Source organism: Uranotaenia lowii, chromosome 2 (genome assembly GCF_029784155.1).
Source record: "Uranotaenia lowii strain MFRU-FL chromosome 2, ASM2978415v1, whole genome shotgun sequence".
NCBI classification, from domain to species: domain Eukaryota; kingdom Metazoa; phylum Arthropoda; class Insecta; order Diptera; family Culicidae; genus Uranotaenia; species Uranotaenia lowii.
Window position 1 is genome coordinate 231,417,273 of NC_073692.1, and position 15,996 is coordinate 231,433,268.

Genomic DNA, 15,996 nt, shown 5'->3' on the forward strand with positions numbered 1-15,996 from the left:
TGATACGCTGCTCTTCTTCACTGAAGAGTGAATTCCAAAATCAAAATAGGAGCAACATTCTACACACACACCTTCAAAATGAGGGTTGTTCAGTTCAAGTTGATATTGACCAAATTTCGACCGTATCACCTTTTACAGTGGTATTGATACAACGGGGTGGATTTTGTCGAAAAGAACATCAACCCATACAACTACCTTCAATTCCGACCAATCGAAAAATATTGACCAATTGTGAAGCAGAAGACAAAGAAGATTGATAGGACGACTCGGGATGTAACAGAGATGAAGAGATAGTGGAACAAAATGGCCGCTAAGGTTAGCGAACAAGGTGTTCAAAATATGATGAGTAGTATTAGCCAAAATGTTAGATATTTCATCAAAACCACATCAGAATAATTTTATTGTTATTTTTCCATTAAAGTTCAATAAAAGTCCTACATTTTGAGTACATAATATCTTTATTTTGTTTACATAGCTCCGAGAAAGACCCGTTTTAATGTTTTCAGATTTAAGATGAACTATGCTTTTCACGGTTGATTATGTAGTTTTTTAATGTCAAGTACCTATGTACAAATTCATATTTTGCTCCGTCAACATGATCAGAAATCCCTAGAAGTCTCCCTAGATTGATCTAGGAGCGAAAGGTCAAATGACCTGTTAAAAAAAAGAATTTCAACCGTAGATATTCACATCCTTCAACTTGATAACACATTAGCTTGGGGTCGGTTGGGATCCTTTCTCTTTTCTCGAGATTCGCACGCCACATCGTGGGAGATCTTGTGACAAATTTACCTACCTCATAGGCCGAGCGCTATCATTAACCGCAGATCTTTGATTACGCACCAAATTGGCAAGACACACAAACAGCCCCTCGGGCCAAGAATGAAAGAATCCTTCCACGAACTGACTGCAAACTACGCACTGACTGAGACTGGGCTGGGTTCACCATGTCAGACTGCGTTAACTGGCAGGGTCTCTTGGGCGATGATTTACAGTAATTAATCACTTATTACCAGTGGCCTCTACTTAGTTGGTGGAAACATTTACTGCTTATTTTGATCCGTCAACCGGTAGTTGACTTTTACAAAATTTGGTCATCCGTCATTGTGACGCTCACTGGACGTGGTTTTATTTTACTGTCTGTGATGGATCGATATGGTTGAGTTTTATGTTTTTAGAAGGTAATATCGTTCGTTGATTCTTTATTTTGTTTGTTGCTGGCAGCCTTGGGTACTAAAGCGTACTTGCACAAAAATCTCTTCAAAGAAACAAGAAGTTTAAGTGAGAACCTAAATGTGCGCGTTCAATTTAATTTACTAAATTTACAAAATCTACAAAATTTACGGTAGGAATAGTAGGCCTTTTCATAGCCAATTTAAATATTCGGCAGGGTCTTCCATTAATCTACTGAAATCTAAATTGCATGCGGACAAGATGGATTTTTATTTTGATTCCCCGGGAAGAGATTTACGACTGGTTGAGACAGATCGCGATCGCGATTGTTTCCACCGATCAGTCGTTTGGAATTTACATCTCATTATACATATCAAATTGAGCCTAATCTAATTCTCACTCACCCATCGTGGTGGGCAGGTATTAAAATCCATAATTAATCACCCCTCCCGACTCTACTTTCAGATAACCATCTCACCAGGAAGGCGCCCCCTGCCTATTCGGATGGCGTCTATGCCCTGGCCGGCTCGAATCGACCATCACCGCGCAAATTGAGCCGGCTGTTTATGCGTGGGAAGGATGGGCTGCCCTCGAAGTTCAACCGCACGGCCATGTTGGCCTTTTTCGGCCAGGTTGTGACCAACGAGATTGTGATGGCGTCGGAATCGGGCTGCCCAATCGAGATGCATCGGATCGAGATCGAAAAGTGCGATGAAATGTACGATCGCGAATGTCGCGGGGATCGATACATTCCATTTCACCGGGCGGCGTACGATCGAAACACCGGTCAAAGCCCAAATGCCCCCCGGGAGCAGATCAATCAGATGACGTCGTGGATCGACGGGAGCTTCATCTACAGTACCTCGGAGGCGTGGCTGAACGCCATGAGGGCCTTCCAGGACGGTTTGCTGCTAACGGACAAAGAAGGCACGATGCCGGTGAAGAACACGATGCGGGTACCGCTGTTCAACAATCCGGTGCCGCACGTTATGCGAATGCTGAGCCCCGAGCGACTCTACCGTGAGTATCGAGATTTAATGCGCCTTTAGTTATACTACAAAATTATGTTGGTACCGCTGTAACGATTCAATATTCGATTTTCTGACTGCATTGGCGCGAGCTGCATTTGCAATAGACTGTTTTTATTTATAGACAAAATTCGCGTAATGGACTTATTATTGATCTAATGAAGATGTTTTACTAGTCCAGGTGGTGATGATCACCATTTTATTATTTTATAACATTTCATTTTTATGCTGAGTTGTGTGCTTGTTATAGTCATCGAAAAAGTGCAATTTCGACTATTACTTTTATTTTCTTGTGAATTTACCCCAAAAACATGTGACATTTTATGATGTTTCAACTTTTTGTTGTATGTAATTCACTGGCTTGTCAGTACTGTCTTTAAAAAACCAATGAAGCAGTTTATCGTCTACACATCGCGTGGAAAATGTCCCATCAGAGTGTTTTCTTTTCGCATATCGTATGAATGCCTGATATTTAATCGGTGAAACCAAAAAATACGTTCCACTTTGACATTTATGTTTTCCCATACGGTGGCACTTAATTCGGTAGGGGAGAATGAGGATACTTGATCCCTGGGGATACTTGATTCCTTAGCTATATCTCGAAACTGGAATGTCTTACAAAGATCAAATGTTCTAGAAAAATGTACCAAAATGAGCAAAATAACAATGCTTGTAGTTTAAAAAATTTTAACAAAATAATTGTTTGAGTAATTGAACTTTGTTTCAAAAATTTCACAAAATGTAACTTGAAGATCTTTTTTCATCACTTTAAAATGTTCCTTACATGGGAAAATTATGAAAAAAAATATTTGTTCCAATAAATCAATCGTTCGAGCGTAATATGAACTTCATAATGCCATATTTACAAAGCAATTTAAAACTCTTAACTTTTTTCATAAAAAGTTTTCTAAAATGTTGATTATGGGTACAATTGATCCCCCTTCCAAACGGCATATTCTTCTTCTGAATGGATCGTTATGATTGCTGATTACGAAATTACTAATATTTATCCAAAAACTAATATTTATCAAACAATTGTCTGAAGAAAAGAGCAAATATAATTAATTTTCTCTTCATTATAAAAAAATACCGCCTATAAGTATGCAATGTTATTAGCGTTGAGACAAAGTTATAGAATTTTCTTTCTATGTCAGCTATAAATTGTGAAATGAGAACAAACATGACCAAAATAGTCAATTAACATTCTATCTTGGGGTTTTGTTTGATTATTATACAAGGATTAGGGCTTCCTGAATAAAAGATCAAGTCTCCTTCAAAAGAGGATCAAGTCTCCCCTAACTTCAGAAAAATCGCAATTTTTTTAACTCCCTCGAAAATGCTTCTAGTTCATCAACGGGTTCGAGTATCGTTCTAATTTTTGGAGCATAGAAACTTGAAGTTACAAGCTGTCAGAAAATGTCAAAGACGGCGAGTTGCTGAATTTTTCCAAAAAGATATGGTGAAAATAAGAAAAGGGGATCAAGTATCCCCACTCTCCCCTACTTATACGTAGAAAACTTCGAAGGTCGAAAATTTATCAATGTTATTATCAATGTCATTAATGAAAAAGGTATCAAAAAAAATAAAGTTTAGCTTTGAATTATTATTTTTGAAAATCAATAAGGCATAAAACGTATTTTTTTATAAGATTAAATCTCCCAAAATTATCCATAACTTGGTAGTGGTAAAAAACCTTTCCAATTACATAAATAAATCATCAATATTATAAGAATATACGTTCCACAGTACCAAATTATTGAAATATATCGGAAGATGGAGTCAAAGCAGCTAAAACCATTTTAAGCATTTTTAAAAAATATATAAAACATAAAATAAAAATTCATCTTGATCCCTTGATACTTGATCCCTGGGGATACTTGATTCCTTGCTATATATTGAATTTGTAATTTCTAACAAAGATAAAATCGGTAGCGAATTTTGAATAGGGCGAATGCGCCAAATGTAAACAAACTGAGTTGTCAGCTGGGTAAAAAAGTACATTTGAAGACCTACATTTTGTTTGTACAATGTTATCTAAAGAATATTTGGTTATTGAGAAATAATGGAAACAAAATAATATTTTTGCTGGGAGCTTATGGAGCTGTCAAACTTTAAACGCGTTTTTCTAGAAACAGCGATGTTGCCGCATTCGCCGTATTCAAAATTCGACACCGAAATATTCTAGAAATATTTGCCTAATAGAGCAAAACAATAATGCTTCAAGCTCAAAAAATTATAACAAAACTATGTTTTAAGTTATTGAACTTTGTTTGGAAAATTTAAAAAAAATGTGACTTCAAGATCTTTCTTCATCACTGTAAACTGTTTCTTACATGAAAATATCCCCTGATTCCGATCCTTAAGCTATCCATGATTCCATCTCCTTCCTAAAAGTAATGTTGCTGAACTGCTGCGTGGGTGGGATGCTGATTACGTCGCACGATGGGTTGCTGCTGGGAACCAACGATAGGTTACTGCTGCTGCTAGCCGACAAGGACTTATGCTATATGTTTACACACTGGTTATTAAAATTTAATTTTTGTGAAAAATGGATAATCAAGTGATAGTTTCTAAACACAATCCTAGCTTACTGGTCAATTTGGGGAGGAAAAAGCTATGCTCTCTTGTAAGTACTTTCTTTATTTATGATGCCTTTTAATATAAACAATGCTCCTGACAACCGAAGTCACATTTACATTCCGCGAAACATTATAAACTGTTCTCTACCGTCTGATAAACTTAACTTTTGCCACATTAACATTCAAAGCCTTTGTGCCCGACAAATGTCTAAGTTCAATGAATTAACAGCTTGTTTTGTGGGAAGTAAATTTGATTTGATATGTTTAACTGAAACGTGGCTAAATAGTACAATTACTGATAATAATATCGCGATTGATGGCTACCAACTTTTGCGTAATGATAGATCTTATGCCCGAGGGGGAGGTATCTCTATCTACTACCGAAATGTACCCTATTGTTCTCTCGAGAATCATTTCAGACCATCAGGACAAACCGAATACTTGTGCACAGAAGTTGCTGTTGGCAGTCGTACTTTTCTTTTAGCTGTTTTTTACAACCCACCTAGAAATGTTTGCTCTGATAAACTTTATGATCTTTTTATCGATATTTCTTTGATGTACGAAATCATTATTCTAGTGGGAGACTTCAGTACTAATTTGCTAAACATTTGCGAGTCATCAAACAATTTTAAAGACTCTTTGGATATCCTAGGATTTTCTTGCATTAATACTAATCCAACTCACTTCCACTCAAATGGAAGATCTTTAATAGATCTTTTGATTACAAATATAAATGACCTTATAATGAAACACGATCAAGTATCTGCTCCTGGGATTTCCGAACATGACATAATTTATAGATCGTTGAATGTTAGTCAACAACCCCAAACTAATTAAAAAGACATACACACCGTCTTAGCCGATTTAGGCTTTACAGACTGAATACATGACGTGGACAACTTAAGATTAACACATTTAACACCCAGTACCAAGATGGGAATCGAACCCATGCCATCAATGGACCAGAGATTACCGTTTTACCACGCTAACCCCTCGACCACCGAGACGTACAATAATTCTTCTTTTTATCGCAAATATAAACTTAAATCTTTTATATTCTGCATTTAATTCCTACGATTGGACTTTTTGCGACCAGATAGATGATCCTGACCTTGTTCTTCACTTTTTGAACACGCGTATTCTTGAACTTTTTGATGCATTCGTCCCTTTAAAAAAGTTTCTCCGAGGCGTTATCCTTGATTTAATCAAGATATTCAAAACACTATAAGAATTCGAGATGTTGCTTATCGTTGTTGGGTTAGATCTATAAACTGCAGCACGACTTTTCTCAATATAAAAGATTACGAAATTTGGTGACGAACAAAATAAAGCATGCCAAAATAGATACCGTTTCTAATCGTCTGTCACAAGCCAATTCAAACCAAGAACTATGAAGAAAATTAAAACTGAACCAAAATTCTAAATCCACGAATAACCGACGTCTTCAACCATTCCAGCGACCAGATCAATGAATTCTTTGCCTCTCATTTCACTTCTGACGACGAAAATTTCTGCCCTCTGCCTTTAAACGAAAATGGTTTTTGTTTAACCTTAACTGACACCAATGATATAATAGTAGCAATTAATTCAATAAAATCGAATGCCGTTGGTCCAGATGGAATTCCACTTACATTTTTGAAGTTGCTTTTACCATCTTTGTCATATCCTTTATGTAAGCTTCTTAATACCATCATAAGGTCTAGTAAATTTCCAACAGCTTGGAAAATAACGAAAATCCTACCTATAAAGAAGAAATCTAATAGCAAAGACCTCTCTAACCTTCGTCCAATAAGCATCCTATGCGTTCTTTCTAAGGTTTTCAAGCGTATAATAAAATTGCAAATTCAAACATTTTTAAACTCCATGAATCTTCTCAGTGATTTTCAATCAGGATTTAGATCTAAACACAGTACAACTAAAGTTTTGACCAAAGTTCTCGATGATATTCACAGTGCCGTTGACAAAAGGCAACGTCAGTGTTGTTGACCATACATTTTTCGAAAGCATTTGATAGAGTTTCGCGTGTAAAACTTCTCAAAAAACTGTCGCACCAATTTTTGTTTTCAAGAAGTTCGGTTTCGCTTTTAGATTTCTATTTGAAGAATTGAATACAATTTGTTTTGTGTAATGAATCTCGGTCATGCACTGCTCCGGTTATATCAGGGGTTCCTCAAGGCTCAATTCTGGGACCAATACTTTTCTCTTTATTTATAAATGACTTCAGTTCTTTCTCAGCCTTCAGCGAGACCAGTCGATTTTCTGATCCCTGCTCTCGCTTAATAAAGGCTAAAAAAATAATTTTCGAATGCATTCTAATGCTCGGTAGTGCGTTTAATCATGAGCCCGTCGCCCGGTGATCGACCGGACCGTACTCTTCCGGAGTGGCTTGACCCAACAAATCTACATGGGAAGTTATATTACCTGTTTTTACGTGCTTTGGATGGACACAATTTACCAAACAACCCGTTCCTGATTGGACGATCCATTGAAAAACAAGTGGGAAAAATCGAAGGAGCTTTTTTTGACCGGAACAAGAAATGGTATGTTTTAAAATCAGAAATCAGAAATAAAGATCAAGGAAGGCATTTAGTGCTACTTAATAAACTGGAAGATGGTACTCCTATTGAAATAGGTAGACATCCTCATTTAAATACCAGGAAATTGGTTGTTCGATGTGACGAAGTAAATGGAATGACCGAAGAAGAACTGCTTTCCGAGTTATCAACTCAAAAAATAACGCACGTTCGCCGCATTACAAAAAAAACATCAGAAGGTAAAATTGTCAGTACACCAACTTTGGTGCTGACGATTAACTCGACAATAATACCAGAATTTGTGCAGTTTGGATTGCTTCGAGTGCGCACTCGAGTTTATATCCCACAACCATTGCTCTGCAAAAATTGTTACCGTTACAATCACACAAAAAAATATTGTACGTTTGAAAAATCATGCAGTATTTGCTGTAGTACGAAACATGATTCGACTGGATGTTCCGGTTCAAAATTTTGCCAAACATGCCAATCAACGGAGCACTCACCCACCGATAAAAGATGTAAAAAATGGATTGAAGAAGAAACCGTTCTGAGGATGAGCGTAGAGAAAAATATTTCTATAGCAGAAGCCCGCCGTACAGTTTGCACCAACTCGAACTCGCCCAGCTATGCAGCTATAACACGATGTGGAACAATACAAAAGGACACAAATCTCACCCAGCAGAATTCAACCGAGCAGCAGCAAATGAAACGCGTACACCAAACATCCGAATCTGGACCGAAAGTGCTTACAGTTGAAAGCCCACCTCGCAAACGATCTCCATGCCCTCGCCGTGCACATGAAGTGTTAGCCGATAGCGATAATACCATCAATGAGACCAACAAATCGTCTTCTTCTGTCGTCAAACAGTACGGCAAAACGAATCCAACACCTTCGACCCCTTCTCCCAATCCTAATCCCTTCCAACCACCCCTCTCTAGTAGTGTTAAGATGAAATTAAACAAGCTCCCCGGCACATAAAAACTTTTGTTAAGTAATATGCCTAATAAATTTTATCTAAATTAAAAAAAAAAAAAAAATAAATGACTTGCCTGCATGTCCAAATTTATTTTTGTGCTGCTCGTAATTTACCAGGAAATATAATAGATATAATGAATACCGACTTAGAAAATGTTCATAGTTGGTCTCAAACGAATTGATTGCCCATCAACAGCGATAAAACTAAGGCTATGTTTTTCTCCGCATCGTACAATATTTCAAATTTACCACTGCTGAGCGTTTGTAATGACGTTATCCAATACGTAGAAAGCCTAACTAATCTTGGCGTAATGATTCAAAACAACCTGCAATGGACATCATTCGTTAATTCTCAATGTTAAAAAATTTACAAAACGTTGCGTATGCTTAAAATCACTTCATATTTCTTACCCGCGAAAATAAAATTAAAACTTGTGAAAACACTAATTATGCCGCATTTAATGTTTGGTGCCGAATTTTTAGTAGGCGCGTCTTTGATTATCATGAATCGGGTTAAAGTTGCATGCAAGAGATGACGTCTTTATCGAGAAATCTAAAGCATCAGCTCAATCAACTATTTTGCCTAATATTCGTACAGCTTCATTCGAAATAAGCAGAAAGAATGCTCCCCCAGTTGTCAGTTTTGATTTTTTTTTTCATTTAAAGTTGTTTAGAACAATATATTTTATAAACTTATTTTCATACCTTGTTTTTATAAGGTCATTGGGATTTTATTTGCTGATCATTCGTTCTTCTTGATAATACCAGTCCAAACAGTGTGCTTTAAGAAAAATAGAAAAAAAAAATATTTCGATGGAAAAGAGTCTTAACGAATTAATTAATCAAAATTTATAGCACACAGAAAAACACCCTACACTGTTTTGAATGACGCAGTTATGACGTTTTCTGATTCATCTGAACAAAATTATCATAAAAGAGTGCTTTTGCCAAACTACCCGATTTTGTCACTGTTCCCATTTTGTCACCCTTAAATGCATCATGGGGTGACCAAATCAAGGATTCACTGTAGCGTCTTTAAGTATGCAATGTTCTTAGGGTTAAGACAAATTTATGGAATTTTCTTCTTTTAACATTTATAAATTGTCAAAATAGAACACACATGCCCAAGATTGTCAATTGACATTCTATCTTGGGTTTTTGTTTGACTAGCGTTTCCTGAATAAAGGATCAAGTCTCCTTCTATAGAGGATCAAGTCTCCCTTAACTTTAAGAATATCGCATTTTTTACTCCTACGATAATTCTTCTGAATCATTTACGGGTTTAAGCATCGTTCTTACTTTTGGAGCATAGAAACTAGAAGTTACACGTTATCAGAAAATGTAAACAGGTTCGAGTTGCTAATTTTTTCCAAAAAGATATGTTGAAAACAAGAAAATGGGATCAAGTATCCTTAAAAAAATTCTGAATTTCTGTGATTTTACCCAAAAATTCTGTGATGGATTTCTGTGATACTATTTGCTTGAATTTCGTAGAAAACTCATGATAAATTGGGTCTTTTTCACATTTTAGTTGGGCAAAATCAATTTCCATTACCAATATTATCATACTTTTCTAATTCAAAGTAAGAAACATAAATTTGAAATTGTCCAAAAATGTATAATTTCGGAAATCCATTCAAAATTTAAAAAATTCTGTGAATTCTGTGAAAATTTCGAAATTCTGTGTTCTGTGACACAGATTCTGTGATAAAAATTTGCTCAAAATTCTATGAAGTTACAAATTTTTCTATGGCAACCTTGCTTACCACACGAAGAAATTACTGGCAGGATCGTAGTACGAGTGAGGTAGTATTCGTCGAAAGATGGTTCGTTTATGAATTTTTCTTCTGGTGAAGGTAAAAAGCGACGACATAATTGATTGGTCATTTTCATTAAATGACGGTTTCTCGGAGGTGCTAATGAAGATCGACTTCAATGCGTTCGAATGTGGAGCTTTTCTCATACTTTTCTTGAAGATCACTTTTTCCCAGTTTTATGAGTGATCCATTTACGTTGAGTTTCATTAACCCTGTTGTTGACTGCAGCATTTATGTATTCATTAAGTCGAATTTTAACCTTCCCATGCCGTTCGCAAAATATCCGTTTCGGGGAAATTTGAGTTGTAGTTTGATTTCGTTCTCCTGGCTGTAAATGTTAACCGATTTTGATGATATTATATTCATTGTGTAGGTAATTTGTTCTTATTACTCAAAATTTTAAAATAAAGTCGATATGTATTACCAAGTTATCAGAAACTGGTTCAGAAAGTAAAAAGTCCGAAAAATCAATTTTATTTTTAAAATGCTCATAACTTTTAACAGCTTTTCTGTATTTAAGTGTTTCATTGATGTTTGAAATCGTCAAGAATCCATCTATCCGACAGTGTATAGATATGTTGGGGTCCAATGAAAGTTTTGACCGCTATCTCAGATCTTCCGGTAGAAAAAAATCTAACTTCAAAAAAACGTTATAAATTTTTGCTTTGCTTAGCTGTATTTCATTTCCCAATGAACCGATTTTCAAAACTCAAATTTCAATTTTTTGACGTTAATTTGATCATTATTTTCATAGAACATACTTGGTCTGTCAAATTCCTAGTTCTTCAGTATATTGGAATGATGATGAAGAGATTTTAAATGTGCGCTTCGGGTCATATTGACCCGAACGGCATGGGAAGGTTAAATTTGTGACGAGTTTGGCCAACTAGGCAACTCTCACAGGGAATTTCGTAGATTCTAGATCTCTCTTCTTGCGGATTCTTATCTTTCAGGGAGACCAATCGATCCTTTAGGGTGTTGCGGCTCTTGTACACTGTTTTCAGACCGTGTTGAGATAGGATTTTTTTTTTATCCCATTCGTTAGTTTGGAGTGGAACGGCAGGATAACTATATAGGACTCCTTCTTCTTTGGCCTGAAGCATTGCTTCGGTACTTTTTTCAAAGTATTTTGAGGAGAAATTCGTTGTCAAACCCGTTAAAAAACAGGCTAGGGGATTTTATGTTTTTCTTCAATAAATTCTGCTTTTTTATAGAAATATTGTCTCTTATCAACTGGCAGCGCAAATGGGACGAGGATGAGAAGGGTCGGTGGTTCCACTCGATTATCCCAAAGGTAAGCCTTAAACCCTGGTTTAATAGGTTGAACCTGAGTCGGGATTTTATTCGTATATTTTCCCGCCTCATGTCCAATCATTCTTCCTTGAATGCGGTACTCTATCGTATAAATATTGCTAGCAGCAATTTATGCGGTTGCGGCCTAGGTTACCATGACATCGAGCATATTGTTTGGTCGTGTGAGGACCACCTTGTCGCCAGAGCAAACTTTATAGATTCCCTTCGGGCCCGAGGAAAGCCACCCAACATTCCAGTGAGGGATGTGTTAGCTGTGATGGACTTGGACTATATGTTTGAAATATACTTTTTTCTAAAAACTATTGACCTTCGTCTATAATTCTTTTTATTTTCATATTTCTCTATCTATCTTCTTTTTTCTTCTAAAAAAGTGAACCAGATTTAAGCAAACAATTGTAATCAAACACAACGAGTTTGGCTCCTTAAAGCCTAAAGGTATGAGCCGTTTCAAATAAAGAATTTACAAAAAAAAAAAAAACGTTAATGTCTGGAAGAATCCATACTAAAACGGGACAGGAGGACAAATACATTCTTTAGAAAAATAATAGCCCAAACCAAAAAGGGTTGAAAACAGCAATATTCTTTTGATCTAAATAGCCCAATCCAATTGTTTGGCCCATCCAAGCTCATAAATAATTTCTTTTGAAAGTTTTCAGACATTTTTGTACAAAAAGGTAAACAAAAGTCATGTTAAGAAAAAAAAATCTATTTTACTGTGAAGGGTGTAGCTGGACGCCTCCACCCCCCGAAATATCACTGAAACTGTACAAAAAGTATGTAAAGTGTGGTCAGTAAATCATCAAGGCTAATAAAGGTCATTTGACGGTTGTTTGTTTTGATCAGTTTCATCAAATAAACCATAAAGTGCATTATATGCATTTCATTAAAGTCATTGCTATTGAGTAAAAAATATTTAAAAAAAAAAAACTTTATGGAAAATAGAATGATCTTGAAAATATCAGCTTTCTAGTTATTTTTGGCTACGAATGCCAAGTGTTTATAGTTTTAATAAACTATTTTTTTTATATAAAAAGCATGCAGAAGTCTAGTGTAACATCTTATAAAGCTTTGTCCAGTGACAATATTGTAAATAACCTCCTATATTATTCATACTTTTTATCATTCCCCAGTTCTTGGCGATCCTCGCACGAACCAGAATCCGGCGCTGCTATCGTTCGCCATTCTGTTCTTGCGATGGCACAACGTTGTGGCCAAGCGAGTCCGAAAACAACATCGGGACTGGAGCGACGAAGAGATATTCCAGCGTGCTCGACGAGTTGTGATCGCAAGTCTGCAAAACGTCATTGCCTACGAGTATTTGCCTTCGTTCCTGGACAGCGAACTTCCTCCGTATAAGAACTACAATTCCGATACGCATCCCGGTGTGAGCCACATGTTCCAGGCAGCGGCCTTCCGATTTGGACACTCTCTTATTCCTCCGGGTTTGTTCAGACGAAATGGAGAGTGTGACTTCCGACGGACGAATACTGACTTCCCGGCTTTGAGGCTCTGTTCGACCTGGTGGAATTCGAATGTAAGTATGAACTTCAAGTTGAAGACCACTATACATTTTACAGATTGGTTATCATTTCTTTAGGATGTTTTGGATGATACCCCGATCGAGGAGTTCCTGATGGGGATGGCTTCGCAGATTGCCGAACGGGAAGATCCGCTGCTCTGTTCCGATGTCCGGGATAAGCTGTTCGGTCCAATGGAATTCACCCGGCGGGATCTGGGGGCGCTGAACATCATGCGAGGTCGCGACAACGGACTGCCCGATTACAACACAGCAAGAGTGGCCTACAAACTACCAAAGAAAAAAACGTGGCGTGAAATCAACCCAGATGTGTTCGAACGGCAGCCGGAGCTGTTGGAGTAAGTTTAAAATATGGTAATTAAAGAAATAATTCAACATTTTGTAAATTAAATTAATTTTTTACAGATTGTTGATAAAAACATACGATAATAAATTGGACAACGTGGATGTCTATGTCGGGGGGATGCTGGAATCGGATGGCAAACCGGGTGAACTCTTTACTGCAGTTATCCTGGACCAGTTCAGTCGGATCCGAGATGCCGATCGTTTCTGGTTTGAAAATGAAGACAATGGGTAAGTAATGGATTGTGATTGGATTTCAAAAATCATTTTTTTTTTTTCATAGTGTTCCGTCTCACGACATAACTTGACGAACATAACTTCTAAAATTCACTCGGTCCATGGCAACCGTTCTCCAATTTCTCGGACACCCCACGTTCGCCAGATCACGCTCCATTTGGTCTAACCACCTCGCTCGTTGCGCCCCTGCTCGTTGCGCCCCTGCTCGTCTTGTTCCTACCGGATTCGTAGCGAACACCTGTTTTGCAGGACAGTCGTTCGGCATTCTCGCAACATGTCCTGCCCAGCGTTTCTGTCCATCCTTCGTCACCTTCTGAATACTGGGTTCGCCGTAGAGTCGCGCGAGCTCGTGGTTCATCCTTCGCCTCCACACTCCGTTCTCCTGTACGCCGCCAAAGATGGTTTTTAACACTCGTCGCTCGAATATTCTGAGTGTACGCAGGTCCTCCACGAGCAATATCCATATCTCGTGCCCGTAGAGAATAACCGGTCTAATGAGCGTCATATACAGGTTACACTTCGTGCGAGGGCTAAGTCTTCTCGACCGCAGTTTTTTGTGGATTCCATAGTAGGCACGACTTCCGCTGATAATTCGCCGCTGGATCTCATGGCTGGTGTCATTGTCTGCGGTCACCAGTGAGCCGAGATAGACAAAGTCTTCGACTATCTCCAGCTCGTCGCCGTCGACTGTGACCTTGTTTTTGCTGGACAAGCGGGTTCGGTCGGTCTCGGATCCACAGGCCAGCATATACTTAGTCTTGGACGTATTAATCATCAACCCAATCCTTCCTGCTTCGCGTTTCAGTTTGCGGTAGATCTCTTTCACCGCCCCGCAGATGATCTGCCGACTATATCAATGTCATCTGCAAAGCAGACAAGTTGACTGGATCTGATGAAAATCGTGCCCCGCATTTTGCCCACCGCTCGTCGAATAACACCTTCTAGCGCCACGTTGAACATCATGCAGGATAGATCATCACCTTGTTGAAGCCGCCTGCGCGATTCGAATGAAATCGACAATTCACCCGAAATCCACACACAGCACTGCGTTCCATTCATCGTCGCCTTGAACAGTCTGATAAGCTTCCCAGAAAAGCCGTTCTCGTTCATGATTTTCCATAGCTCGTTACGGTCGATCGTGTCGTATGCGGCTTTGAAGTCGATGAATAGATGGTGCGTAGAGACTCGGTGTTCTCGGCATTTTTTGAGGATTTGCCGTATTGTGAATATCTGGTCCGTCGTTAACAGTCCCAGGGGTAAAACGAATGATATGAAAAATTTAGAATGTTAAATTAACTACCTATATTTACGAAATGCTTGTGCTCCTCTAGATGCAACACCTTCACGGCATTTTTTACATAAATCTCTGATTCGAAGCTAAATCCTGGATTTGAAAACTTAAAATCGTTGATTTTAGCTTATAGTTAGCTATTCCAGTAGTTAGTTTCGGCGAAGGAAGTGCTTTTTGCCAATCGAAAAGAATAACATGACATTTTTCTTACTTTGCTATATCATAATCATTCGCCCTAGTTCCGCTAGTTGTATCTACCAGGTTGAAGATATGAATTCTTGAATTTTCTAGAAGCACAGAATCGCTTTTTGATGACTTTCCTTCTTCTGCGTCAATATGAATTTTCAACTGATCACGGGTGCTACATGTGTCTTTCTTAGGAGTTGGACATGAAACACATTTCTGTAACTCGATAAGTTGATTTTTGCATTGTTTTCAGTACTTGAGTCAAAATAAAGAGAGTGCATTTTCGTCATGTTTAGTCCAGTGGGTAAATTACGGCAATCAGGAGAATCACTTCACCGGTAATGGCTTGTGTACGAAAGAGAATACTTGATGTTCATCCTTATTTTAGATAATGTTTCTGCAAATAGAGCGTTGAAAACTGTTTGTTATCCTCTGAAGTCTGATTGTACTGTCCGGATTAGAATTTCTTTCACCTGTCTAGGATCTGAAACTCACCTTCTTCAATCCATACCAAAACTGGGCAATGAAAGTTGTCTGAGTTTCCTAGGAAGCATTTTCATAAAAAAAGATTGTGGATTAATCTCCTATCTTCGAAGCATATTTTCGTAAAACAATGATTTTTACAACCACAGATAAGAATTTCTTCGAGACGTTTTTCGGGTACCATAATTACTTGTGTATTTAAATACGACTCTCCGGTGGCTTGTTCAAATTTACGGGCATATTTTTTCCATGTTTCGGGTTCAGCGTGCTTTCTTTTTTGCGTCCAGTCCGATAATCTTTAACCACATTTGAACAAAAATTGAGCTAAGAACAGCTTGAAATAATCAAGAAACTAAATTCATAATTCCTCGAGCATCTATATGTTTCTCTTCTAAGTCAACATCTTCATTTGAATGAAATGTCTCCAGCTTTGGTTCTAGCTCATAATCATTCGTACGTGTAGGGATGAGATGAAGGATATGCAGAATATAAATCAAAT

At 37.7% G+C, this 15,996-nt stretch overlaps 1 protein-coding gene across 2 annotated transcripts in view; it reads left to right on the forward strand.

Moving 5' to 3' along the window:
• The window catches only part of LOC129744988 (dual oxidase), a 209,971-nt gene that overhangs the window by 176,319 nt on the left and 17,656 nt on the right, over positions 1-15,996 (forward strand). For both annotated transcript variants that reach the window (XM_055737811.1, XM_055737812.1), the window contains exons 4-7: positions 1,639-2,193; positions 12,552-12,955; positions 13,019-13,296; positions 13,364-13,531. In XM_055737811.1, coding sequence (XP_055593786.1) covers positions 1,639-2,193; positions 12,552-12,955; positions 13,019-13,296; positions 13,364-13,531 — 1,405 coding nt within the window. The remainder of the gene's footprint in view (positions 1-1,638; positions 2,194-12,551; positions 12,956-13,018; positions 13,297-13,363; positions 13,532-15,996) is intronic.